The sequence below is a fragment of the Chenopodium album genome, chromosome 7 (genome assembly GCF_948465745.1).
Source record: "Chenopodium album chromosome 7, dcCheAlbu1.1, whole genome shotgun sequence".
NCBI classification, from domain to species: domain Eukaryota; kingdom Viridiplantae; phylum Streptophyta; class Magnoliopsida; order Caryophyllales; family Amaranthaceae; genus Chenopodium; species Chenopodium album.
Genome location: NC_137840.1, coordinates 9,167,580 through 9,193,988, shown reverse-complemented (window position 1 = coordinate 9,193,988; position 26,409 = coordinate 9,167,580). Strand labels below are relative to the sequence as shown.

The 26,409-nt window shown below is 34.2% G+C and overlaps 2 protein-coding genes across 2 annotated transcripts; both read right to left on the bottom strand.

Moving 5' to 3' along the window:
• Positions 1 to 12,097: 12,097 nt before the first annotated feature.
• On the bottom strand, positions 12,098 to 16,290 carry LOC145640887 (uncharacterized). The gene is made up of 2 exons (XM_081692115.1): positions 12,897 to 16,290; positions 12,098 to 12,678 (listed from the first exon to the last, which is right to left on the bottom strand). Exons 1-2 carry the CDS (start codon positions 16,288 to 16,290, stop codon positions 12,320 to 12,322), a joined length of 3,753 nt encoding a protein of 1,250 aa, XP_081548241.1. The 3' UTR covers positions 12,098 to 12,319.
• Positions 16,291 to 21,010: 4,720 nt separating this feature from the next.
• On the bottom strand, positions 21,011 to 23,060 carry LOC145639976 (uncharacterized). Its single transcript, XM_081691289.1, has 3 exons — positions 22,825 to 23,060; positions 21,895 to 22,591; positions 21,011 to 21,217 (listed from the first exon to the last, which is right to left on the bottom strand). The coding sequence occupies exons 1-3, from the start codon at positions 23,058 to 23,060 to the stop codon at positions 21,011 to 21,013; spliced, it is 1,140 nt and encodes a 379-aa protein (XP_081547415.1).
• Positions 23,061 to 26,409: the final 3,349 nt, after the last annotated feature.

Here is a 26,409-nt window from a genome sequence, read left to right as displayed (position 1 = left end):
ACATAGAAAATAGGAAAGGTTTAAGCCATATAGGCCAAATTTGCTTGAATTTGGATGAATAGGGTCGTAAATTGACTTATGTACTAATTTCTATTTATTTCTATCCATAGGCACCTAAAAGTATTTGATATTGTAATTTAATAAGAAAGAATGAGTTCATTTGATTGAAAACATAGAAAATAGGCAAGGTTTAAGCCATATAGGCTAAGTTTGCTTGATGTTTGATGAATAAGGGTCGTAAATTGACTTATGTACTAATTTATCTTTATTTCTATCCATAGGAACCTAAAAGTATATTATATTGGAATGTTAGAATAAAGAAAGAGTTCATTTGATTGAAAACATAGAAAATAGGCAAGGTTTAAGCCATATAGGCCAATTTTGCTTGAATTTGGATGAATAAGGGTCGTAAATTGACTTACGTGCTCATTTCTCTTGATTTCTATCCATAGGCACCTAAAATTATTTGATATTGGAATGTTAGAAGAAAGAACAAGTTCATTTGATTAAAAACATAGAAAATAGGCAAGGTTTAAGCCATATAGGCCAAATTTGTTTGAATTTGGATGAATAAGGGTCGTAAATTGAATTATGTGCTCATTTCTCTTGATTTCTATCCATAGGCACCTAAAAGTATTTGATAAGAAAGAACGAGTTCATTTGATTTAAAACATAAAAAATAGGCAAGGTTTAAGCCATATAGGCCAAATTTGCTTGAATTTGGTTGAATAAGGTTCGTAAAGTGACTTATGTGCTCATTTCTCTTGATTTCTATCCATAGGCCCTAAAAGTAATTGATATTGGAATGTTAGAAATAAAGAACGAGCTCATTTGATTGAAAACATAGAAAATAAACAAGGTTTGAGCCATATAGGCCAAATTTGGATGAATGAGGGTCGTAAATTGATTTATGTGCTCATTTCTCTTGATTTATATCTATAGGCACCTAAAAGTATTTGATATTGGAATGTTAGAGGAAAGAACGAGTTCATTTGATTGAAAACATAGAAAATAGGCAAGGTTTAAGCCATATAGGCCAAATTTGCTTGAATTTGGTTGAATAAGGGTCGTAAAGTTACTTATGTGCTCATTTATCGTGATTTCAATCCATAGGCACCTAAAAGTAATTTATATTGGAATGTTAGAAGAAAGAACGAGCTCATTTGATTGAAAACATAGAAAATAGGCAAGGTTTAAGCCATATAGGCCAAATTTGCTTGAATTTGGATGAATGAGGGTCGTAAATTGACTTATGTGCTCATTTCTCTTGATTTCTATCCATTGGAACCTAAAATTTTTTGATATTGGAATTTTAGAAGAAAGAACGAGCTCATTTGATTGAAAACATAGCAAATAGGCAAGGTTTAAGCCGTATAAGCCAAATTTGCTTGAATTTGGATGAATGAAGGTCGTAAAGTGACTTGTGTGCTTATTTTTCTTGATTTCTATCCATAGTGACCTAAAATTATTTGATATTGAAATTTTAGAAGAAAGAACGAGTCCATTTGATTGAAACACTTAAAATAGGCAAGGTTTAAGCCATATAGGCCAAATTCGCTTGAATTTGGATGAATGATGGTCGTAAAGTGACTTATGTGCTTATTTTTCTTGATTTCTATCTATAGGCACCTAAAATTATTTGATATTGGAATGTTATAAGAAAGAACAAGTCCATTTGATTGAAAACACCTAAAATAGGCAAAATTTAAGCCATATAGGCCAAATTTGCTTGAATTTGGATGAATGATGGTCGTAAAGTGACTTATGTGCTTATTTTTCTTGATTTCTATCCATAGGCACCTAAAATTATTTGATATTGGAATGTTAGAAGAAAGAACTAGTCCATTTGATTGAAAACACCTAAAATAGGCAATGTTTCAGCCATATAGGCCAAATTAGCTTGAATAATCAAGAATAAGAAACCTTACCTTATATTGTTGGTTGTTTTTGTACCAATTTTTTTTATTATTATCTTCTATATTTTTTAGGAGACCTACCAGAAGAAGCTCGAAGAAGCAAGGAGTCAGGGGATTCAGAAGAAACCTAATGAGTTGTACTGGGAGACGGTGGGTGGGTGCAATAAGAAAGGTCATGTGAAGGGACTTGACCAAAGTGCAGAGCTCTACTATGGCAACCGGATGGGTCGAGTTTCCCGTTCCTCACAGAAATACACGCCTTCTATCATTTCTCAGATGCAAGATCAGATGGAACATAGGGTGCAAGCTCTCCAAACTCAAATGGAAGTCGAGATGCAAAGCCGAATTGACTCCCAAATGGCTGAAATAGAGAGGAGATACAAGGAGAGTATGAATGAGATAATGAGTCGTTTCACCAACAACAACACATGTTCCACCATTCATCCTCAGCATCGAGACCCTAGGGACGACCTGGGTAGTGGTGGAGCAGGCCAGGGTACCCATGCGATTGCGTAGCTTAGCTTTAGTCTAGCATAGATTCACTCTAGCATAGCTTTTGTTTGGTATGGATACCAAATTAGTTCGGACTATCTTTTGTACTAGGACACACACACACACACACACACACACACACACACATATATATATATATATACGCGCGCGCGTGTGTGTAAATAAATATAATTTCGTAGGTCGGTAATTAATTTATTTTAAACAGCAACTTCAGGTTTGGAAATGCATTTTTTTTCAAATATTACAGGCGGGTTTGAAGGTCTTTTCGACGGATTATATCCGTCGCAAAAAGAATTGATTAACACGGAAAAATCCGTCGAAAGTTACCGACGTAATGTTTCATCGCAAAACTAAATTTCCGACGGAATTTTTTGTCGCAAAAATAAATTTCCGACGGAATTTTCCGTCGCATTATATAATTTCTGACGGAATATTCCGTCGGAAATTGTTTTTTGCGACGGAAAATTTCGTCGGAATTTTAGTATTGCGACGGACTTTTTTCCGTCGGAATATTGCGACGGATCTTCACTTAAAGTCAAATTAAATTCCGACACAATAATTTCCATCGTAATTTCCGTCGGAATATGGCCAATTTCCTACAAAAGGTTTTCCGATGGACGTTTTCGACGGAATTCCGTCGCAACCTTCATTTCCGACGGATTTTTTATATTTTCCGACGAACTTTTTCCGTCGTAAGGTTGCTGTTTTCTTGTAGTGTATTAATAAAACCGACTTATTGGTAATTAATAACTAGTTTGGACCTTATGGAATTATGTGTCCTTTATTGCAAAGAATCATGTCATTAAGAAACCGAGGAGCGCCTAATATGGATGAAAACCGATCTCATAGTCCTGTTTCATACATTCGTCCCTAAAATTTAGATGGTTTAATTACTTATACTTCGTATTGTTAATGATCTTATGTATCATAAAAGGGGTGAACCTTAATAAAATGAGTCATTTATTTGTGGTTGCCTTTTAAATTTCGTTATTTATATAGTAATTCTTTAATGGTTTATATGTACCTGTCAATTCAAGATTCATGAGTGGCTCACTAGTCACTAGATATGTACATTTTCCAAGTTCAACTTGATGGCTAAGATGTATAGGACTTAATCGGAGACCAAACATGTCCTCAATTGAACCCAACCCAAATACATGACCAATGACATTGGGCTGGGATTTGCACTTCAAAATTACTCATGATAAACTATCATTATTGTCATTTATTAGTGTCTTACCGCCCAACTCAGAGAAATCAATAATTAATATAACAAGCTACTACGAAATGGTAATTAAATAAATAAACAATTGATTCTTGACTTTGTTGCATTGCAAGCATCATAATAAAATTAAGAGATAAAACCATATCCATGTAATTATTTATTTAGCAATTAAGTTATTGCATGTGAGTTGGTCACCAATTGTTTGCTTTGATCTCTTTCTCTCATTTGGCGTTTTGGAAATATTTTCTTAATTAAAATAAATTGAATGTTTAGTTTTAAAAAGAAGAAAATATTATTATCTAATAGTCACGGGATATCTAATCCCCCAATGATTAAATATTAAAAGAGGAGTAGTTGCACCAATGCATTGTGTTAATCAATTACTGGCATTAGCAAGTTTTGTTCACCACTTTAAGGAGTGGAACTAGTTGCACCTGTTAAGTTGTTTATTTACATGAAAAGCATATAGTATATGAAATTATGAAGTGTATGAATAAATTGACTGACAAAGGAATATGGACATATCCAACAAATGAACATAGAATAGGAAGTGATGCAATGGACGTATACTTCAGTTTTTTTTACTTTGTGTTCCTTTTAATTAGAACATGTGTATGTGATCTTTCGAGGGTTGGATAATATATGCACTTGCTTGTGAGGTATGGAGTATAATTGTATAAAGTAAGAGCAAAATATGAAATTATATAAGCATATATTGTCTTAGTTTTGAAATAGGTTAAAATCCCGTGCAATGTACGATTGTTTAATATTTTTGTCAATAATATTATAAAATATATAAAGTATATAAAAGATATGTAGAAATATTTTATTTGGGTATATATAAAATATGATTGTCAAGAAAATATCATACAAAGTATAAGATATACAAAGTTTACTTAAAAATTAAAAAAAAAAAAAAAAAAAAGGTTAATAGATTGATCGCAATCGTACATGGGAAATTGTAGTCTTTATATAGGAGGGGACCAAAGACAGGATCTTATAATATAAATAAGGGTTATGTTATATGTAGCCCTAAGGGCTATATATAAACATTAATTATAATCTTGGAAATTGTATAAAATTAGGAATTTATGACAAAAACACGCGTAAATCAGTGTTATTAGTGTTTATATATATTTTGATGATTTCTTAACTTTTTACGATTTTCAAGTAAAAATTTAATGCTTATATATAGCCCTAAAGGCTATGTAACATTTTCCTATAAATAATGCAATTAGTGAAGATATATAAGTGTTGAAGATAAAATAGTTAAACCAAATGAGGTCAGCAGGAGGGACATTGAAAAAAAAAACTGGGGTTGAAAAAAGGAATTAAAAAATGAAAAATGATATACATACTTCTTTCGTGTTTTAATAACTGTTGCAGTTTGACTTTTTTCACTATTCACAAAATGGTTTTGATTTGATTACTTTACTAATATATAAAAAACCAAATTATATTGTATAATGCATTCTTGAAATCGTTATAATTTATACTTTCATATTATTAAATTTCCTATGGTTTTACTAACATATAATTAGATAAATTAAGGGTTAAAGTCGTGTCTCGGCATGCGTGTTTGGTCAAATTGTAACACTTATTAAAACACGGAGGTATGATATCCTTTATGGCTACATATAAAAAGCTAAAAATGAAAAAACAAGTGAAAATATAACATTAATTACACTATTTTGCAGTTGCCTTTATATATATATATATACCATACAATATATTTTCTCTCCTTCTTTCTCTCTCCAAAACCCTAGCCACCATTGTTGAACTTTGAAGGGCTTCCATCGGTTTTAATCTGTGGAAAGCTCAAATTCTTGTTTGTTTAAAGTTTTTTTAAATTTAGGTTTATAATAATGCTTCCGATCTATCTAATAACCATGAAAAATCTTTTGAGGAGGATCTTTTCTCCCTTGAAAGAAAGGGTTTCCGATCTCCTTCGAAAGATAGGGGTTTTTTTACCTTCTTTAAAAGACAAGGTTTATCTCCTCTTTTCGGGGGAGAAATTTCTTAGTTTTGAATCCATGATATTAGATCTAATGGATTGTTGTGAAATTATCGTTGGTGAAAAAGTTATCAAGTTTTCGAACATAGACAAATGAATTAGAAGGAAAGCATCCTCACGACTACAAAGGAACGTTAGATTGTCTCTCCAACAAGGTTGTAACATCGAATCTCTATTGTAGATGTCGTATGATGACTTTTAATTAATGAAATACTTTTGTTATTAAAAAAAAACTAATTTGCGCGTTGTTATGAAATATTTGTGGATATCCATTATCCTCCTTTGTATCATTCCGGAACAATCTAGATCTAGGGTTTATATTCTTATCCAATCAAACCCTAATATATTGTATGTACATATACACCTTATCATATGGAATACTATACACAGATTTATTCTCTTTCAATCTCTCATCTTTCCCTTTATTTTACAACACGTTATCAGCACCAAAGCTCTAATCAATATGTAAATTTTATTGATTGTTGATTTCTTAGGTTAATGATTAATTCGTTGTATACTGAATGTGCTAAATTATACTCATTATTATCTTGTTGTGTCGCATCTTGGGAAGAAATTAGAAGGAGATTAATCTTGATAATGGGTTTTGATCTTTTAATAATGAAATCACACGTTTCAAGAATGTCATATCATACACAATCCTCATTAATTAATTTGGGACTAGTACAAGGAGTCTCACGGTATTAATAATTTGGTTACAAAGAACTACTCGTATTATTTTTCGATTACATTGGTTTGTTAATCTTGAATCATCTTTCTCATATATCCATAATATAATAGATTAGCCTTAATCAAGGGTTATACTTTATTTTCTTTTCATTGACGTTTTCATGAGTTACAGGCTAGCAGATGACGTTGATAACATGAAGTTGACTATAAGACTGGTTTTTATAGTGGGAAAGATTTTGATATCAAGAAAGTTCATTCTCAACTATCCTGTTATTGTTAATTTTAAACCTTTACATAATATGTTTATATTGTTTTCCAAATTTTGTATTTTTATTATTCCTGGAGTTTAATGAGCAATTTGGGAATAGTTGAATTTGATGCAGAATAACTAATTAGTAGTTTTGTTTTGACTATGAGTTTTGTTTAGTTTGAATCTAAAAGGGTATTTAGAATTATTATTGGGGTTAATTTTATGAAAGTATGGTTTTCATGAAATTGTATTACATATATTTGCTAGATTTTGGTATTACTTTTCCTATCCGTAAATGAGTTTGGTTATTTCTCTATGCTTGATAGCAAATACGAATGGTTTGATTTAGCAATTATTTACCCATATAATTTGTTTGTGAAATCCTATGTCTAATGCCTTGAATGTTTGTAAATTGTACGAAGTAAGCCTAAGACACATGTGAAACTATTTATAATTTATGTATTGAATTATGTTTTTATATTTCAAGTATGATATGAAACATGTGGTTTTCCACTAACGTGAACGTGTTCATTTTGGTTGCTTATGTGCTTGTTTCTATTTTCTAATTAAGCTTTATCAGGCAATATATTGATATAATTGACCCAACAGTATAGTTGATTCAATCGATTCAGGTATGTTTTTATTAAAGCGTGAAGTAGTAGGTTTTCATATTTTTACCTTCTCATTCAATTATAGTATTATGTACCTACTTGAAGTTTGATTATTGGAATAAATGTAAATTGAATACGATGTGCGGACCTGAAGTTCCTTATATTTATAAAGAGTATTCACACTAGCTTGAACATATCCCTTAAGGATAATACAAAGAAATGTGCATGATCTACAAAGCTAAATAAAGCATATTGCTTAGATATCCACTACATACTAACGTGATTCTATAAACACAATGTCATGTTTACTTATGTTTCCAAAGACTAATTTTAATTTGGCTAGTATAGTTGAGTGGATCGAATAAGGTATGTTTTGATTAAAGCTCAAACTGATTATGTCATGTCTTATTTTTACCTTCTCTTTCTGAAAAATGTAGATGGATTGGTATATATTCTCGTACATATGGACTCGAAGTTCCTTAATTAATTAAATATATAGCAAAAAGTGTGTTATGAGTTCAAGTAACTAAACATGACATTGTGAGAAACTATACGTAATCAACGTTTTATTATGCCCATAAATATAAGAGGTTTTGTTTTTTTTAAGATGAATGTAATTGGGCATGAGGAACATGATAAGTGTTCTATAAATATAATTTTATATAAGCATGTTTTTGCTAAAAGGAACACGTTACTTGATACATGACATTGCCAAAAGAATTGGCAAAAGAATTTATGGCTTAAAAGTTGCAAGGATTTTAAAGGTTGTTGGATTGATTCATTTCATACCCCCATATGTAAGGATTAGGGGGAGATTGTATGTAACCCATGCATATAAATAATAAAATATATTGATAGTCAGTTTGATACATACAATAACTTAAATATCAACGATTTATTTAATAGAAGTGACCACATGTTCATTAAATATTTTGAAATGATACCATCCTGAAGATGGATAATTTAAAATTGATGTCCTAAGAATACAACATCAATTGTTGATGGACCTATAGCATGCCTGAAGCGTGATAAATCAATAGGTTCTAAAGATAATTAAGTATCTTTGAAAAGGAAAGGAGTCACTATTGACAATGACAAATTTGAGGAAGTGGTAAATATCATTACATTTATAGAAGAAATCACTTTTAGTAAAGTTCATATGTTTTATGATTATATAAAAGACTCCAGAAGAGTATGAAATATCCAACAAGATTAACATGTATCAAGTTTATAAATATTAATTGATTGTCTTGCCAATTGTATAAAGAAACACATGTTGGTGTTCTAAAATCACATCACATTCATGACCATGCATATAGTAAGTTTAATAAAGTGATCACTAGTGTTGAAAACTGACCAGAGTTCAAATTTAGAGAAGTGATTGGATGTGATAATTAAATTAGGCCATCCGGGTTTAATAATTACCCGTTATGGAAACCTGAAGTTTCATTTGATAATGTGCTGACGCTTTCTCAATGTTAAATATATAAAATGAATTGAATGGCAAGATGTAATATTGAGATTGAGTTATATTTGGACTGTGAGTTATAATAATTTGTATCGATGAAAATTTTAAGATTTAATATGTTTTGCTTTTTTTATTTTTATTTATTTTTTTTATATAAAAGAGTAATGGCTGATAAAGGAGTAATGGTTGACCAGAAGTTCACCAAAATAACTTATATATTATTGTCAACTATCAAGTGATCAGAAGCTCACCAAATACACTATTTAAGTCTTTATCAATCCAGAAGATCATCACTCACTAGAATTACGAGCAAGTGATTTATGCTTGTATAACAATTCTTTTGATTGGGGCTATTATATGTCAGCACATATTAAATTGGAGAAGAAAGAAAAACGTACAACTGCACAACATATGTCTCCCCATTGACATTGATCTCCAGAAGAGAAAATATTATTGAAAATTTAATAATAAATACACATGAAATATAAAGTTAATGAATAAATGATTCTTCATCGAAATTGTTCTCCAGAAGAGATAGATTTTGATTGTGATCCTCCCAATGAAATGAATTTTAATGCAAATTTATATACTAAGTTGGTACAGAATTAGACGCCCCTATAAAAGAGATATATTACCAACTTAGGGGAGAAGAAATAGCAAAAGTTGGGAAAATCGAAATAAATAAATAAATAAATAAAGAATATATATTATCCCTATAATGGTAGTTTGAAAAGTTATATATATGCCAATTTTGTATATATATTATCAAGATATGTTGCACATTTATGATTTGATTTGTATTCATTTATGACTCATGTTGCATAGCGTTGAAGATACATTTTGGTCATATTAATTATGTGTATACATTGAGATAAAATCTTGCCAATTGTACTTGAATCACTACACCTGAAGTGTAGGTTGTATATGATCGGTTCCAAAATAAAGATATGTTTAATAGATATGATATTTGACAAGATAGTGCAGTTGACACTAATAGTGTAATAGTATATAAATACCATAGTGTATGAAATACCCTAAAAGTGGTATAGATGTATGAATTATTATAATAGATGACCTATGATGTAAGAAAAATTATGATGGTACCAATGAGAAATGTATTCAGATATCATAGTAAAATAGCATGCGGAATGTAAGTTAAAGGAATTTTATGATACCGGTACATAATGGAGCCGATGAATAATATGCATATGCATAATGGAATGGACTAATAAGTAAGGAATCTGAAACATATGTACATTTTGATGTCAACATAATGATAATGATCATAAGTTTATCATGGACTCGAAGTCCAAAGAAATATGGATTTTCAAAGTCCACACAGTATAGTGTCTTGCATTATTTCGAGTCTTATGTATGCTCATATGCATGTGTGAGTCATAGGTTATTGGATTATTCATTGCATATGTTCGAAGTTGTGAATGCATAACTCATTGTATAATTTGTTTATTATGTTATCATATTTTTATATCTCATATTGTATGCTTTAATTTCTATATAATAATTGTGATGTATGTCAATGTTCATTCAAAGTATAGTAAGACATATTACAACTGTGATGGAAAATTAAAAGGAACTACTTATGTTCCAATGGGCTTACACTTGTGATGAAATTATTGATGACGTCGATTGAATAACATATTATGAATCATATAAGAAGAGTTCCGGAAGAACTTATGTACGACGCATTTAAATATTCAGCCCTACAAAGTTTATATCTTGAATATTGCTATTCAATTATTATCAAACTCTTAATAAGTCGATGTGACTACTGACATCTCAACCTGAAGATTGAGCATATGAAAGTTAGTGAGAATTACTATTTGCAAGAGAAATTTCATGTCAATTATGAATATTCTAAAGAATATCAACGGAATGCTTGTGCGTGAAACTATTTTATTATGGTCTAGAAGAACCATGATAAATGTATATAATTACATGTGTTATATTATAATTCATATGAAATTGAAGAATACATTAATGATATCAAGTTTTGTCATCATATTATTATTAATGAAGTTTGATCTATCAAATAATGATCATCAATTTCTATCATTAACGACTTCCAGAAGAAGTCATAATTGTATTAGTTTAATTTTTTTTTTTAAATCAACTACAAAGCAGACCGAGATTCGAAAAATAGTATTAGAGATAAATACATGTATGGTGAAATGAAGACACTTCACATGTTCACGTGAAGACTTGAAGAATTGAAGATGCAACTTCAGTTTTAGAGAATTGAAGATCAACTAATGATATTTTACTTACTACATATGAGAAGGTATCCAAACATATTCATCGTTGCGACATTAGAAGATCTCAAGTTATGTATTCATCAGGGGGAGAAAATACGCGCTGCACTCTTTTTCCCTTGACCATGGTTTTGTCCCAGATTGGGTTTTCCTGGTAAGGTTTTTAATGAGGCAGCATCTCGAGCGTATTACGAAGAATGATGTACTCTTTTTCCTTCACTATGTTTTTATCTCACAGGGTTTTTCATAGTAAGGTTTTAATGAGGCACAGTCTTCGATAATGGACATCCAAGGGGGAGTGTTATGAAATATTTGTGGATATCCATTATCCTCCTTTGTATCATTCCGGAACAATCTAGATCTAGGGTTTATATTCTTATCCAATCAAACCCTAATATATTGTATGTATATATACACCTTATCATATGGAATACTATACACAGATTTATTCTCTTTCAATCTCTCATATTTCTCTTTATTTTACAACACGCGTGATTTTGTCATAAATTTCTAATGTAAAACCTAATTAGGAAAAATATTAAATGTTTATTCTTAGCTCTAAGGGCCCTAAGGGCTACTTAAAGCATTACTCTGTACCTACTTAAATCCTTACTAAATACTCCGTAATAAATATTGCTAACATTTCCTAAAAATAAAAAAAATAATAAAAATTATATTGCAATCAATTGAAATCTATAAAAAAAAGGTTTAAAAAAAATGGGTTCAAAAAAAATAAAAATAAATAATAAATAAATAAATAATAAATAAATAAATAAATAATCGAATGAAAAAGTCAAATATTACAATTAATTTGAAATGGCAATTCTATTGCAAGTGTTATGAAGATTTTCCATGGTTATCTCCAATTCTCCATTATAAAAAAAAAACCATATATATTAAAGTTATTATTTTGAATATTCAAAAGATAAATGGTCAGTACATGATTTAATATGTGATTTGATGATGCCATGATGGTAAGATCTATTCTTGAATTTATTATAGTTGATGATTAAATATATTATCAAAGTTGTTAAGCAAAGGTGAACAAACACACATGATGAGTTGTTAAGTAAGTTTATCTGTGAGATAAATTAAGTCATCATTTGATTAATTTTTAATTTAAATATGGAATGATTATAACAAATCCAACATCATTTGATAGAAAATTTTATTTACATCATTATAACTGCATTTAGGTTAATACAATAATAATATGAAGTCATCATCTTTATGTAATTAGATCATACACTTACAATTATCAGTCTGTTAGCATGAAATTCCTGGAAAAACAATCAAATCTTCAACCAAAATAAGTGATCTTCTTTTGAAATGCACTAAGGAACTCTAATCCACAGTATGAAATGGTCACAGATCACTCTTGGCCGAACAAACTGTCCTGTTTCGGTAGACTTGAAGGAGTTGATCACAGACTTGTCGCGTAGTTGGTCTTTCAGCAGGGTAAGTCTTGGTGCACATGAGTGCAATTTCAAGAACCTGGAATGCTGCAAATTCTTCATTAGGAGGGAGAGGCATCAGATTGGGGTCGATAAGCTTCTCTCGTTCTAACCCTTCCATTTCGATACGTGTCTCTACCCATCTCACCATGTCTATATCTGTACCAAAACTTCCATCTGTTGGCATTTTTCCACTTACAAGCTCCATCAGTACAATTCCCATGCTGTACACATCACTCTTTTCTGTTGCCTTCAATGAGTATGCATATTCTGGCAAAATTATGACAACATATTAAAAAGCCAACTTTTGTGTTAGATATTTGATCTAAGATATCGTTGTATAATGTTTGATGACACATAAAAAATACAAAGTCAACTATGGTTTATAAAAATGATACAACAAATAAAAGATGATAATAAACTAAATAAAGTGTAACAATATAACTCTGAAGCAGATTAACAAATGAGAAATTGGTTTTTGAATTTACCTGGGGCGATGTATCCATAAGATCCAGCAAACCAAATACTAGATTCTGTTTCATTGATAGATTCATAATTGCAATGGATCTGCTTTGCTAGTCCGAAATCTCCTAAATGAGCTTCCATGTTAGAATCCAGCAGCACATTACTTGTTTTAATGTCTCTATGAATGATCTTCGGCACACAATCATGGTGCAAGTACTCCACTCCTTGAGCTAACCCCACAGCTATTCTTAGTCTTGTCTCCCAATCGAGTCCTTTCGTTCCAGCCTTCTTGTTGATACTTTCTTGTCCATGGAGCCAGTCCCAGACACTTCCGTTCTCCATATAATCGTATATCAGCAAATTTGAGGCTGCTCCTTTGTTGGTGCAGTACCCAATCAGCTTCACCAGATGCCTGTGCCTTATTCTCCCAAGTGTTTTGATCTCCCTGGCAAAGCTTTTGTCCAACATGAGATCATCTTTTCGGGCTATTTTCTTCACTGCTACTGTCTCTCCAAATGCTAAGTCGGCCTTGTAGATTGTACCAGAACCACCCGAACCAATTATAAAAGCATCACTCAGATTCTTTGTTGCTTCCATAATGTCATCCCATCTGTACTCTGAATGCCTCCTGGGGGATTTTGAATTCAGTAAGCGCCGATTTGTATTAGAAGAACTGCTGTATGAACTGCTGCCTGTTTCTTTGGATCTCTTGATCATATATCTTCGCCGTCTGATGCAGATGGCCACTCCAAGTATTAAGACAATAGCAGCAACAACGGTCAGAAATGAAGAGAGTATCAATGCTAAGGTTGCATGTTTACGGCTGCCTTGATTGGCTACATTGCAGAGTTGAAGAGGCTTCCCACAGAGGAGCTTATTCCCCACGAAAACATCAGCTGGCCAACGCGAGAACTGCTTATCAAGTTTCCCTCCAAGGTGGTTGTATGAGAGGTTAAGTATGCTCAAACTGCTCATTCCACCAATCTGAGGGGGGGCCTCACCAGTGAACTGATTGTGAGATAAGCTGAGAGCTTCAAGCTTAGTAAGCGATCCGATTTGTGGTGGAATTTGTCCAGTGAGATTGTTGAAACTAAGGTCCAGCATGACTTGCAGATTCTGGAGCTGAGATATCTCAATTGGAATCTCACCATTAAGATGGTTATTTGATAGTTGAAGCTCATAGAGCTTGCTAAGTTGGCCTATCGAGGGTGGGATCGAGCCAGAAAGTTGGTTTTTACTGACCCTAAGGACATTGAGAGAAGCAAGATTGCCAATTTCTGATGGTAGGGTACCATTCAGCTGATTGTCCTCCAGAGAAAGGACAAGGAGTTTAGAACAGTTGAATAATTGAGGTGGTAAAGGACCAAAGAATGAATTTGAGGACAGTTTAATTTCGCCAAGCTGTGGCAAATTTCCAAACCATGTTGGAATTCTGCCAGTAAGATGGTTTCCATTTAGGTCAATATGAGAGAGTTTTTTGCAGAAAGAAAGCTCAAAAGGTACGAAACCAGAAAGCGAATTTCCTGAAAGGTCTAACAAGGATAATTCGTGTATGAGTCCGAATGTCCGAGGAATTTCCCCGGTAAAATGGTTGCTTCCTAGTCTTAGCCTTTCAAGCGAAGGCGAATTCCCCAGTTGGGGTGGAATGACATGATCAAATTCATTGTTAGTCACATCAAAAGAAAGAAATGAAGTTGAACTACACAAAGGAGCAATGGTACCATTCAGTTTGTTATTTGAAAGATTCACCCTTGTCAGATTAGACATGCTTTTCAATTCATCAGGGATTTTACCTCCAAGGCTATTGTTGTACAGCATAAACTGCTGCAGAGACTCCAGATTGCCCAATGTCGCCGGAATTCCACCAGAAAGGCGGTTATCAGCTAAGTCGAGGATCAACAGCTGCTGACAGTTCCCCAATGTAGCAGGAATTTCACCCACCAGATCATTCTGTCTAAGATGCAGAAAGTTCAGCTCTTTTAGCAGCCCCATACTTGCAGGTATTCTCCCAGTAAACTGATTCCCATAGAAATCAATCATCTGTAAACTCGAGCAGTTGCCTATTTCTGAAGGAATTTCTCCAGAAAACTGATTGCTGTAGATGAAAAACTCCTGCAGACTACCCAACATACCAATCTCTTTAGGCAAATTTCCCCCAATCTTGTTCTGATACAGTGCCAAAGTCTGCAAACTGCTGAGATTTCCAACAGCAAGAGATATTGAACCACTCAGACTGTTGTTATATAGGTACAAGTCAGTCATCCCTGCAAGTCCATACAGCTCAACCGGAATCGATCCGTTGAGCGTATTGTTGGACAAATCAAGCGTTTGTAATGACTGACATTGTCCAATTTCTGGTGGAATTTCGCCAGATAGTTGAGCACTTGACAAAGATAGCCCCTGAAGGCTAGTTGTATTGGCACAAATACCAGATGGTATAGTACCAGAAAGACTATTGCCTGACAAAATCAGGTTTTCTAACTTGCTCATTTGCCCTAACTCTTCAGGAATTCCACCAGTTAACCTATTCATTGACACATCAAGATTGTAAAGCTTACCCAAATTTGCTAATGACTTTGGTATGGGACCCACAAGCTGATTACCCATCAAATTAAGGTACTCAAGACTACCCATTTCACCAATTTGATCAGAAATCTCCCCAGACAAGCTGTTATTAGCAAGATTAAGCGTCTCGAGTTTTCGAAGATGAAACATATGTTGTGGGATAGTGTCATTCAACATGTTTCCTGCTACAGCAAGAACAAGAAGATCTGTGCAGTTTCCAATCTCAGCAGGAATAGGACCAACCAAGTAATTATCTTGCAAAACCAAGCTTTGAAGGCTGGTTAACTTTCCTAATTGGGAAGGAATTGAACCAGAAAGACTACAAGAAGCTAAACCCAACGTGACCAAATTAGAAAGTTCACCAAATGATGAAGGAATTGAACCAGTAAGATCATTGTCACCAATTCTCATGACACGAAGATTCCTGAGTGAACTCAGTTGAGTTGGAATGGACCCACTTAGTTGGTTTGAGTAAAGAAGTAAAGATTCTAACAAAGAAAGGTTTGAAAGAGTAGTTGGAATGGACCCACTGAGTTGGTTTATAGAAAGATCAAGGTGGATTAGGTGTTTTAAACCACCGATTGAAGGTGAAATTGACCCACCAAGTGATGCATTCGACACATTTAGACTCACAACAACTCGAGCTGAGTTACATATGATTCCTTCCCATTTACAGTAATTTGGGTTGGTTTTAGACCAGCTTTTCAAAACCCCATTTGGGTCTTCTGTAAATGAGTTCTTCACTTCTAAGAGGGTTTCCAAAGTTGAGTTTTTTGAGCATGAAACATACCCAAAAAAGAAAGTTGCCAAAAACAGAGTAAAGTAACACACTGAAAACATCAAAGATGCCATTTTTATCAATTAGACAGCTACCCAGATCATTAAATTTGAATTTGATGAGGAAATTATGAAAATTGAAGTGAATTTTGCATATTTTGTAGTGTAATTTCCTTATCCAAAATAGAAAGTTACCTTAGAAGAAAAATAAAAAAGATTACAAGTAATCAAAGATGCAATCTTTAATCACTTAGAAAAATACCCAGATGCTAAAGTTTGCAGACAATGAAAAAAGGAGCAAATTTGGAGTGAAGTTTCAGCTTTTTTGGGTGTAATTTATGAAGTGAAAAACAGAGGATTTTTTTTATGATCAATGCTCTGTTCTAAAAATAAATGTGGGAAAATGGACAGATGAAAGTGAAAGTATTATGGGTATTCTGAAAATTGCATGCAAATCATAAATGAGCGCCGAACTACTGTTCCATTGAGAGGAGGAGAGAGAAAATGAAAGGAAATGAGTCAAAGTGTTATGGGAAAAGGTTTAAGTTTGAAGGTTGTCGTAAATGGCATTTAAAAAAGGGGTTGACTTTTTCAATCTTCTGATAAATTTAGAAAGACAACAACTACTAAATTACTACTGACTATTGCAAATTTGTATTCAAACCCAGATAAAGAAAATAGACCTAATAAAGCAGGCAACTATGGCATCTGCAAGCAACAACTGCACCAGAAACGAAAAGAAAAAAAAAAATGCAAACAACTCCATTCATTTACATGAGAAAATTCAGAGCTTTGACTTGATTATTTTGTCATATTGTTAATTAACATTATCCAATATACTCACTCCGTCTCCAAAATTGAGAGTGTAATAGTCTTAATAGAGCACAAAGGTTTTTTTTTTTATTTACAAGTACTATCATATACTCCCTCCTTCTCATAAAGTTTTTGCAAATAGTAATTGTTTCACAAAAAAAATATTTCTTTGGGAAATTCTCTCTAATAATCACAAACTTTAATTTTGTCTCAGTGGTAAAGTTTGGAACTGTTAATTATTAATGGTAATCACAAATTAATATTACTAATTCAATGGTAACTTAAGTAAAATAAATTGTTAATTATTAACCATAGTTTAACTATTAGGACTGTAAAAAGATGCAACTACCCCCACTTAATTTACCCCAACTTTCTTTCTTCTTCGTTTTTCTTTCCCCCTCCATTAATTCTTTCATCTGCCATGAATTCCCCACCTTTTTCTTTTTCTTTCTTTTCCTTTTACATTCCTCCATTATTTCAACTCCATTAGATTATATCCACTACCAATAACCAATTTTTGGAAATAAAAATTTTCCCCAAAATGATCATCTTCTTCAACCCCATTTTCCCGTTTCCCAAATGTTAATTTTGCCCCCAAATTTTCCCTCATCTGTTATTCTCTCTCCTCGATCATGGTTAATTGAAGATAGATCGGAGGAAAGAAAAAATAAATAATGATTTTTTGGGATTGTATCAAGCGATTGTGGGTTCAAACCTCAAGGTAAAGCTGCTCAAATGGCGGGTGCTAAATCCGGCATCAATTCTTCTTCATCTTCTTCAAATCCGGCCTTCTTTTAATTTCGAGATCAGAGAGTCAAAAATGGCGTGTCGATGCTCGTTTTGATGCTCGTATTGGGATTATTGAGGTGTCGATGGTGGTGGTGTGGATTTGAGACGCCGTCATTCGGGCCGAGCTGAGCGCCGGCAACAGAGGGGGGATGGCGGTTGGCTGGTGGCTGGGTGGGTGGGGAGGGGTTTTGAATTTTTTTGTTTTTTTTTTTTAAATAAATTGAAGGGTACTAATGTAATTTCAATGTTACTTAACCAAGATTAACCATGTTTAATCGTTTAATGATATTTTATTATCATCAATGTTATCATAGGCTTAATAATATTAATTCGTGATTACCATAGATAATAAAAAATTTTAGACTTTACCACTAAGAAAAGATAAAAGTTGGTGATTACCAGAGAGAATTTTCCTATTTCTTTTGTCCCAGAATATATAGGACGTTAAGATGGGCATATAGTTTAAAAAAACAAAGGGAAATTCTCAATGGTGCTCTTAAACTTTTTATATTTCTCAATGGTAAGCATCAAAAAATTAAATTATCTTTAGTAATCAATTATTTGTGTTATTAATTCAATGGTGACATTAATTAGATTAATATACAATTTATAAGCCTAACCATAGTTAACTAAAAACGAAATTACTATTATATCCTAGAAATCAGATTTTCCTTTATTTTCTTAACATTTAAATTATTTTTTTTAAAAAATTTTTTAAAAAAAACCCACCCACCACACTCTCCCCCAGCCACGACCACAGTCAGCCAACCACCAGCCACCACCCATGCCCAGACCCTCCGGCACCAGGCAGCCTCGATCCCCCTTTCTCCGGCGCGAGCCACAACCAAAGCCACCGCACCACCTTCTAACAATAAACCACCAATTAACACATCTACCACCTCCGTGACCTTGCATCTCCGACCACCATCAACCTCAATTAATCACAGCACCTTCACTCCCACAACCCACCTGCTGCACTCGCCCCGCACAACCACCGAACCGCACACACCACTTCTTCCAACACCGCAAGCCGCAATAACCTCAACAAATAACAGCAACATCACCACAATTTGAATAATTAAATTGTTGAATTTCAACCTAAACATCAAATTTCTGCAGAAACTTGATAAATTATAAGGTAGATTAAAGTTGCAACATGCAATTTAAATCAAAGGGCAATGGATTTCGATTGCAATTTGAAGAACATTAAAAAAATCAATTTCTAGGGCTAAAAGATGATGGCGCTACTATTCTCTTAGGTCCTCAATTCGATTGCTCAAAATCACTGGTTATGGCAGCGAAGAACATTTCTTCGAACCGAGAATCCATTAGCCTGGTTCGATCTTCGTCAAAACCTAGGGACGTTGTTAAGCTTTTCAAGGAAGGTTCTAGAACTGATACGCCGGTGCCAATGAAGGTTGGGCCTAGATTGGTGAGGCAACGGAGTTGGGTTGGGTGGGCGCAGCCGGCGCCGACAGGGAGTCGGAGATGGGTGGGCAAAGGGCTGGGTGGGAAAGAAGTGAGTGGTGAGTTTTTTCAGTAGGGGTATTTTAGGCATTTCCCTTTTCCCACCCTTTTAATACATTACCATGGTTATATTTCCTTAAAATGTTTAACTAATGTTACCAATGAATTATTTTTACAAATTATAGATTACCAAAGATAATTTGATATTTTAGAGTTTACCATTGAGAATAATAAAAAAGTGATGAGTACCATTGAGAATCTCCCAAAAAAAAAAAAGTTGGAATAAAAGTGGTAACCATTTACTTCGTAATACATTTGTTTAATATTAAAAAATTCCTTTTGATTTTTTATGTGGCTGAAATCGTTTCCCAAAAATTAGTGGGCCTTTGAAGAATAGAGCAAAATGTTAATCACATTTCATTTATCACCTTTGTCAGTGCACAACTTTAATGATCAATAACTTTAATTCTCCATAAGTAAAATTGTAAAAACTATATATTATGATAGTATATATTGAGACAAATCTAATAAGATATTATATGAATATATTTTTAATTACATATAATTTACAAAAAAACAGATAAAGGAGTGGTGAATAGTATAATAAGCAGGTCAAGTAAAAAAAAACGAACAAAGTTTTAATTATTGATCTCACGCTATATCTAATAACGTGTCAATTATTCTGGAACTGACGAAAATGGGAATCATATCAGTTATTTTGGTAGGAGGGAGTAAGGTATGATTAACTTTTAGAAATTGAGAGTGTAATAAAGCGCATTTTTTTTTATTACTTTTTTTTATTTCTACTTCGTTGGTCATACACCGCCTCATTTCTTCTCTTTTACTGGTACCAAAACACGTGTTTTGTTTTGTCAAGCATTAATTCAGCTTGATGGTTAGACACGGTACGTTTAGGGATACACTTTAACATTTTGGGGCCTTGTAAATTTGTGTTTTCGAATGTAATCATACTTTTACAAGGTGAAGAAATTCATTAATTTTTGCGCAAAAGCTAACAAACGCCTTCGAGGAAGTTGGATAAGATTACTAAAATTAGAAATATTAAGCTAAAATGAACATTAATTACACCGATCGAAGCATGATTTTGTCATGCATTCCCAAATTAATACCACTTTAGGTAATATTTTAAATGTTTATCTAACACTCTAGGGGCGTTCGTTAGCAAGATCTAATTTTTTTATTTAAGAAATTAACAAAGTTAATTAATAAATAAACTCACTTCATTATCAATATTACCCATATTCTCTTAGTCCCAATTTAATCATCACATTAACTTTAGAAAGTTTTTGTGATAATTTTTTTTTTTTTTTTTTTTTACAACAGCATAAACAAAGGAAAGAAGGCAAACAACTAAAAAAAAAAAAATAATCAAAAACCGCCGTAATAGAAAAAAACTATTCAAAGTAACCCGACATTGGTTAGCTATTTGGTGAGGGGTATGGACTTCCGCTCTATCGACTTTGAGGATGATGCAATGTTGAAATGTGCTCCCGATCTTGATGATATCCTTCAGAGTCCAAAAATTGTGAATGACTGGGGGTTTCTTGTTTCGAATAGCCATGACAAGAGAAGTAGAGTCAGTTAAAACTTTTATTGCTTGATAGCCATCGTCACTCGCTTACCTCAAAGCGTAGAGGCAAGCCCAAAACTCCGATTGTAAAGCTGAAGCCACAATGCCAGAGAAGCCCCCTACCTCAATTTTGCCCTAGTCTTGACACTCGATCGTCCATCCAACTCCATAGCGTTTACTAGCCTTGTTCCAAGAGCCATCAACTCGAATAGTATTTAAAGATAATGAATCATTAAAAAGTAGGACATGATACAATTGTCCTAAAGAAGCTTGTAAAAACCCCAGAGGGAGCATAAGGTTTAAATCAGCAGGAGGTCCTATGTTCTGTAGCCTGGAATCTGGCTTAGTGAAATCATGTAACAAGAGAAAAGATTCTTTTAGATTGCCAAAGTAACATCTCAAGTACCCATTATCTCCTTGAAAATTACGCTTGTTCCTTGTAATTCATATAGCCCACAGAGTAGTAACTAGAGCTTTTATGCGCTTGCTTTGTATTCCATCCTGACTATAAAAAAGCAGAATATGGCTTCGGATCCAATCTTGAAGCGAAATGGAACCGATAGGTTTTTGTGATTTGGAATCTAACAGTTGTTCCAAGCGTACCGAGCTATAGAACAGTAAAGAAAAAGGTGAAATCTATCCTCCTCTTTGACACCACAATAGTCACACAAGGTGTCAGTATTTATCCTTCTTACATAAATATAAGCTTTAACAGGGATTCCATTTACAGCAAGCTTCCACATGAAAATACGCCATTTCGGAGGAATTTCCAAGTGCCATAAAATCCTGAAGTAATCATAGATTTCTTTTCTATAAGTGGGCTCTCTCCCCCCTCAAAGGTTAGCAAGAAAAGCATACCCTATTTTAACAGTATAAGTACCTGTTTTATGCCAAGTCAATATAAGAAGTCCTCCTCTTCTTCATTCCTTTGGAAGATCGATAGTGCACTCTCCCACTCAATACGTTCTCGAACAATTCCCACGTTCCAAGTTCGAGATGGAGTAAAAAAATTCACTTACTTTCCACAAAGCACTTTGTCTGAGATTCTGGTTTGAATTCGCCACTAGAACTTTATTATTGACCCAAGTAAAGCTTGAAGCTACAACGTTATTACCAGAGCCAAGTTTCCACGCAAAACCCTTTCTCATTTTAATAGCTAGGGAGTGCATTGTTCTTCTAACCCACGAGAAAGAAGCTGGAGGCGGCTTACGCTGGTCACTAGAAGGGCAGAGGAGGTAATCAGATTTTGCATTGTAGATCCTGGCCGCAAGTAGCTGAGGATTCGTATGCATTTTGTGGATATTTTTAAAGAATAAGGCCTCATTATAAATTCCAATGGAGCAGATCCCCAAACCTCCCATTCCTTTAGGAAGTTGAACGCGTTGCCTGTTTATCCAGTGAACCCCCTTTTCTCCACTTTTAGCCCACCAAAACCTTATGATAAGGGAATTTAGTTTGTTGGAGATGGACATCGGAATCTTGAAAGGATTTATAACACGAGCTACCATGCCCAAAAAGACAGAATTAATAAGGATAAGCTTAGCACTTTCTGAGAGTTTGCAGTGAGCCCATGAAAGAATTTTCTTCTTGACTCTTTTGATAAGATCCACAAAGAAGGAAGCTTTCCTCCCTAGTAAATCGATAGGAACTCCCAAGAGCTCCCCCATAATATCAGCAATAGGAATAGAAGGATAGTTTTGAAATAGTTTGCCAACTCTAGAGACACAGAAGGGCTAAATTTGATGAAGGATTTAGCAAAGTTAATCAGCTGACCAGACGCCTTCCCGAATCTAGCAAGGATGTCTACTATAGTGCCACATGACTCCTCCGAGCATTTAAAGAAGAACATAGCATCATCCGCAAAAAAAAGAGATGGGAAATAGAGGGGGCTCGTCTTGAAATTTTAATCCCTTGAAAAAAATTAATGTCCTCAGCCAGAAGTAACATACGAGATAAAAACATCCATACAGAACAAAAATAAGTACGGTGAAAGAGGATCACCTTGACGGAGTCCACAAGAGGGCGTGAAGGATTCCAAGATTCTCCCATTAGCTTTGAAGGTGACCTTAGAGATGCATTGGGAAACCCATTGAATCCAAATTGGAGGGAAACCATAAGCTCGATGAACTTTGAGAAGGAATAACCAATTTACTCTGTCATAAGCCTTTGACATTTCCACTTTCATAGCCGCAAAATGAGAAGTATGGTAGAGGAATAATCGGTCGTTGGACAATCACCCTAAAACCAAACAATATTTCTACCTAAACCAACCTAAGACAAGTCTAGGGTAAGTAAAGGATCATATCCACAAGGAATGGGTCAAAAACACCAAAAGTATGAAACGATTGTAAGCTAGATCGGCCACAAATTTGGGAGTTTTGATTAAATAACTACTATGGAGACAAACACAAGGGGGAAACGGGAATCGACACCAACCAAATCAACGAATCAAAACAATAGGCAAGCATGAATACAAATTGGGTGATAGAAAGGGCACTCAACATTGCCTTCTTTCGAGGCCACAACACTAAGCATTCCTAATCCAAACTCAACTAACAAGATACACCAACCAAGTCTTAACGATGAGAAGTAGACTACTAACTCGGATTTATCTTTTGATCGGTCCAAGAAAGCATTAAGGCACAAGTAATCGGGATTTCTCACCTAATTATTACAACTAAAACTACTACTTCATCCAAACAAGGAACCATAATCAAGAGGAATTTAGAATAATCATATAAGAAAAGGCTCACAAATAGACTCCATCTCTCAATGCAAGCATAGAAGTGAATACATAAGCAATAAGTGGACATCCAATTACACATGCAATTAACCAATTCTTTAACAATAAATCATCAACCCAAAATGAACATGCAAGCACAAACATCAATCAACCCATGGCTTGGTTGGGTCTTCACCCAACCCCTAGCTAATTATCTACTCACTAATCATGGTGAAGAACATCATAGCAACACATTCTAATTCTAACATTAATCTAACAAGTTGAGAAAAGTAATAATAACAAGGTAGATTGAACATGAAACAACAATTAAACAAGATTAAGGAAGAAATTAGCAATTCAAAGTAAATAAAAACAAAAATTAAAGAGTAAGAGATGGAGGAAAGAAATGACTAATGAAGCTTCAAGGTTGAGAAAGTGTTGAATTCAAGAAAACAAACTTCAATTAATCTACTATAATGATTGAGTTTGAGAAGATATAAGTTAATTAATGAGAGTTTTAAGAGATTAAGGGCCTAAGAATACTAAAGGGAATAAAGTGCCAAAAATTGATGTCAAGCGTCTTATTTATACGCCCAAAAATTACATTGTAAAATCCGTCAAAAATCGGGCTTCAGAATAGTAGGAGTGTCCGCTCCTGGCCTCTTTGTGTGCCTGCTCCTAACTGCACATTACGAGGCAGATTGTAGAAAACTTGGGGTGCACGCCCGCTCCTTGTAATGCAAGGGGGTAGGCAGATTGTGGTTTTGGGATGAGGAGCGGCCGCTCCTTGTAAGGTGCACGCCCGCTCCTGCCTAGTAAATGCTCATTCGAGAAAGCCTTCAAGCTCATGCTACTTAACCACATTCTCATTGCATCTACAAACACAAGCACACACATAAAAAGAAACGGGGAAGCCAAAAGATGCAATTTAGAACAAAAGGAGTTAGAAAAAGGGATTAAAGTAGGGGAAAGAGTACAAAGTTGTGTTTAAAAGGTCATGATAAGTGGACAAATAAAACACTTATCTAAATCCCCCAAGCTAGCCAATTTCTTGTCCCTAAGAAACTCACTTTGCGCAAATGAAATCAATAGATTAGTCCGCTGACAGGGTAAAGTCGTATCCCCTAATCAAAAGTAATTACCTAAATCCTCTAACTAAAGTAGATAGGGAAGTAGGGTCGATCTCCACAGGGAAACAAGTCTTTTTACTCCTAATTAATTATTATAATCTAAATTATCTAAGTAACCAATATTTATATTTGAGTATGAAACTAAACTACAAAGAATTGGAATAGAGGGAAAACAATATATAAAAGGATCTAGGGCATAGGTTCACCAATAAATAATAATCCAGGGTAAAACATAATAACCAATCTTCAATGCATAAATTAATCAGATTATAAAGGGCTTTCGCTACGTATTATAATCACACAATTAATTTACCGGTATTAAATCTCATCTTTCGAATCTCGACCTAACCATTTATAAATTAACCTGCCTATTGAAACTAGACCTAAACATCAATTCTCATCTGTCGAATCTCGAATCAATCAATCATGCATAAAAGATCTGCGCAAATCTAGTCACAGAGCATTAAATCAATCAATAGAAAGTTAATCTAGCATTGATAATCAACAACAATAAATTACCCCTTCATATTATTTATGGATCCCCATAAACCCTAGAAATAAAACTACTCACACATAATTAAATCTAAACTAATCAAAGCAATAAAATAAGTCATGATGGAAGGAAATAAGATTAAGAGAAGAGAAATCGTTACCAAACTAATATGTATTAATGGAAATAATCAAGAACAAGAGTTGAGAGAAGAGTTAAGAGAGAGAAAAGATCCTAAGTAGAGAGAGAAAGTCTAAGAAAGAAGGTAGAAGAAGAGGTTCTAATAATTCCGTACAAAATCGTATTTAAACGTTTTCTAAAACAAGAATTAAAACTAAACTTAATCAGGTCTTCCAGAAACGCGCGCCCGATCGGGCGCGCCTTTTTCTTCGCGTTCTTCCCAAGCTGCCTCGCCCGACCGTGCTAGAAGCTCGCACGATCGGGCGCGCCTCAGCACGCTCAGCCTAATAGTCCTGCCGCGCCCGATCGTGCTAGAGGTAGCCCGATCGGGCGGTTGCTTCTCCTTGAGCTTGGACTTCGATTGGGCTAGATTTCTCGGCCCAATCCGGATTTCCTCTCGGGTCTCGAATACTTGGTCCAACTGCCTCGGGATCCCAATTACCGAGCCCTTAATCACCGGCTCTCACCGATCCTGGGCTCCAAAAGTGGTCGTGTCCTTCTAGCTTCCGTAGTTGATCCATAAAGCCCGGGAAAATGCTCCAAGGGTGCAATTTCCTGTAAAATACAACTAAAACTACGAAAACACTAAAACACACAAATTAGTAATAAAAGTGGCCCGAAAGAGCCAAAAACACTACTAATAACGACCAAGGGACGGGGGTAAAACACTATATAAAATGGACATATCAAACTCCCCCAAGCCAAACCTTTGCTTGTCCCTAAGCAAAGATCTCATCAATGAATCAATAAATATGCTTCACCCCAATCCATAAAAATCAAGCACAAACGATTCAGGGTAAATCGAATAAACATGCTTCAAAGTCAACCAATCAAGTCCATCCAATTACCTTTCTTCCCTAACAATTGTCAAATAGAGCAAACCACAAGAGCATATAGAATTCAAGACTAGTGCTCACACACTCAACTCTCATTTTTGTGGCGAGTAAAAGATGTACTCGATCGCTTTCCATCCAACCCCTTTATGTGAACAATGCCCTCCCAACTCACACTC

What these genes read in the sequence shown, in the direction of transcription:
- LOC145640887 (XM_081692115.1), bottom strand. Translation starts at nt 16,290, where the DNA reads ATGGCATCTTTGATGTTTTCAGTGTGTTACTTTACTCTGTTTTTGGCA. An exon ending in TTATGGATACATCGCCCCAG is followed by an intron (nt 12,679 to 12,896) that starts GTAAATTCAAAA and finishes TAATTTTGCCAG; the next exon opens with AATATGCATACTCATTGAAG.
- LOC145639976 (XM_081691289.1), bottom strand. Translation starts at nt 23,060, where the DNA reads ATGAAAGTGGAAATGTCAAAGGCTTATGACAGAGTAAATTGGTTATTC. An exon ending in TGTATGGATGTTTTTATCTC is followed by an intron (nt 22,592 to 22,824) that starts GTATGTTACTTC and finishes CTGTGTCTCTAG; the next exon opens with AGTTGGCAAACTATTTCAAA. An exon ending in GACAAAGTGCTTTGTGGAAA is followed by an intron (nt 21,218 to 21,894) that starts GTAAGTGAATTT and finishes GATTTCACTAAG; the next exon opens with CCAGATTCCAGGCTACAGAA.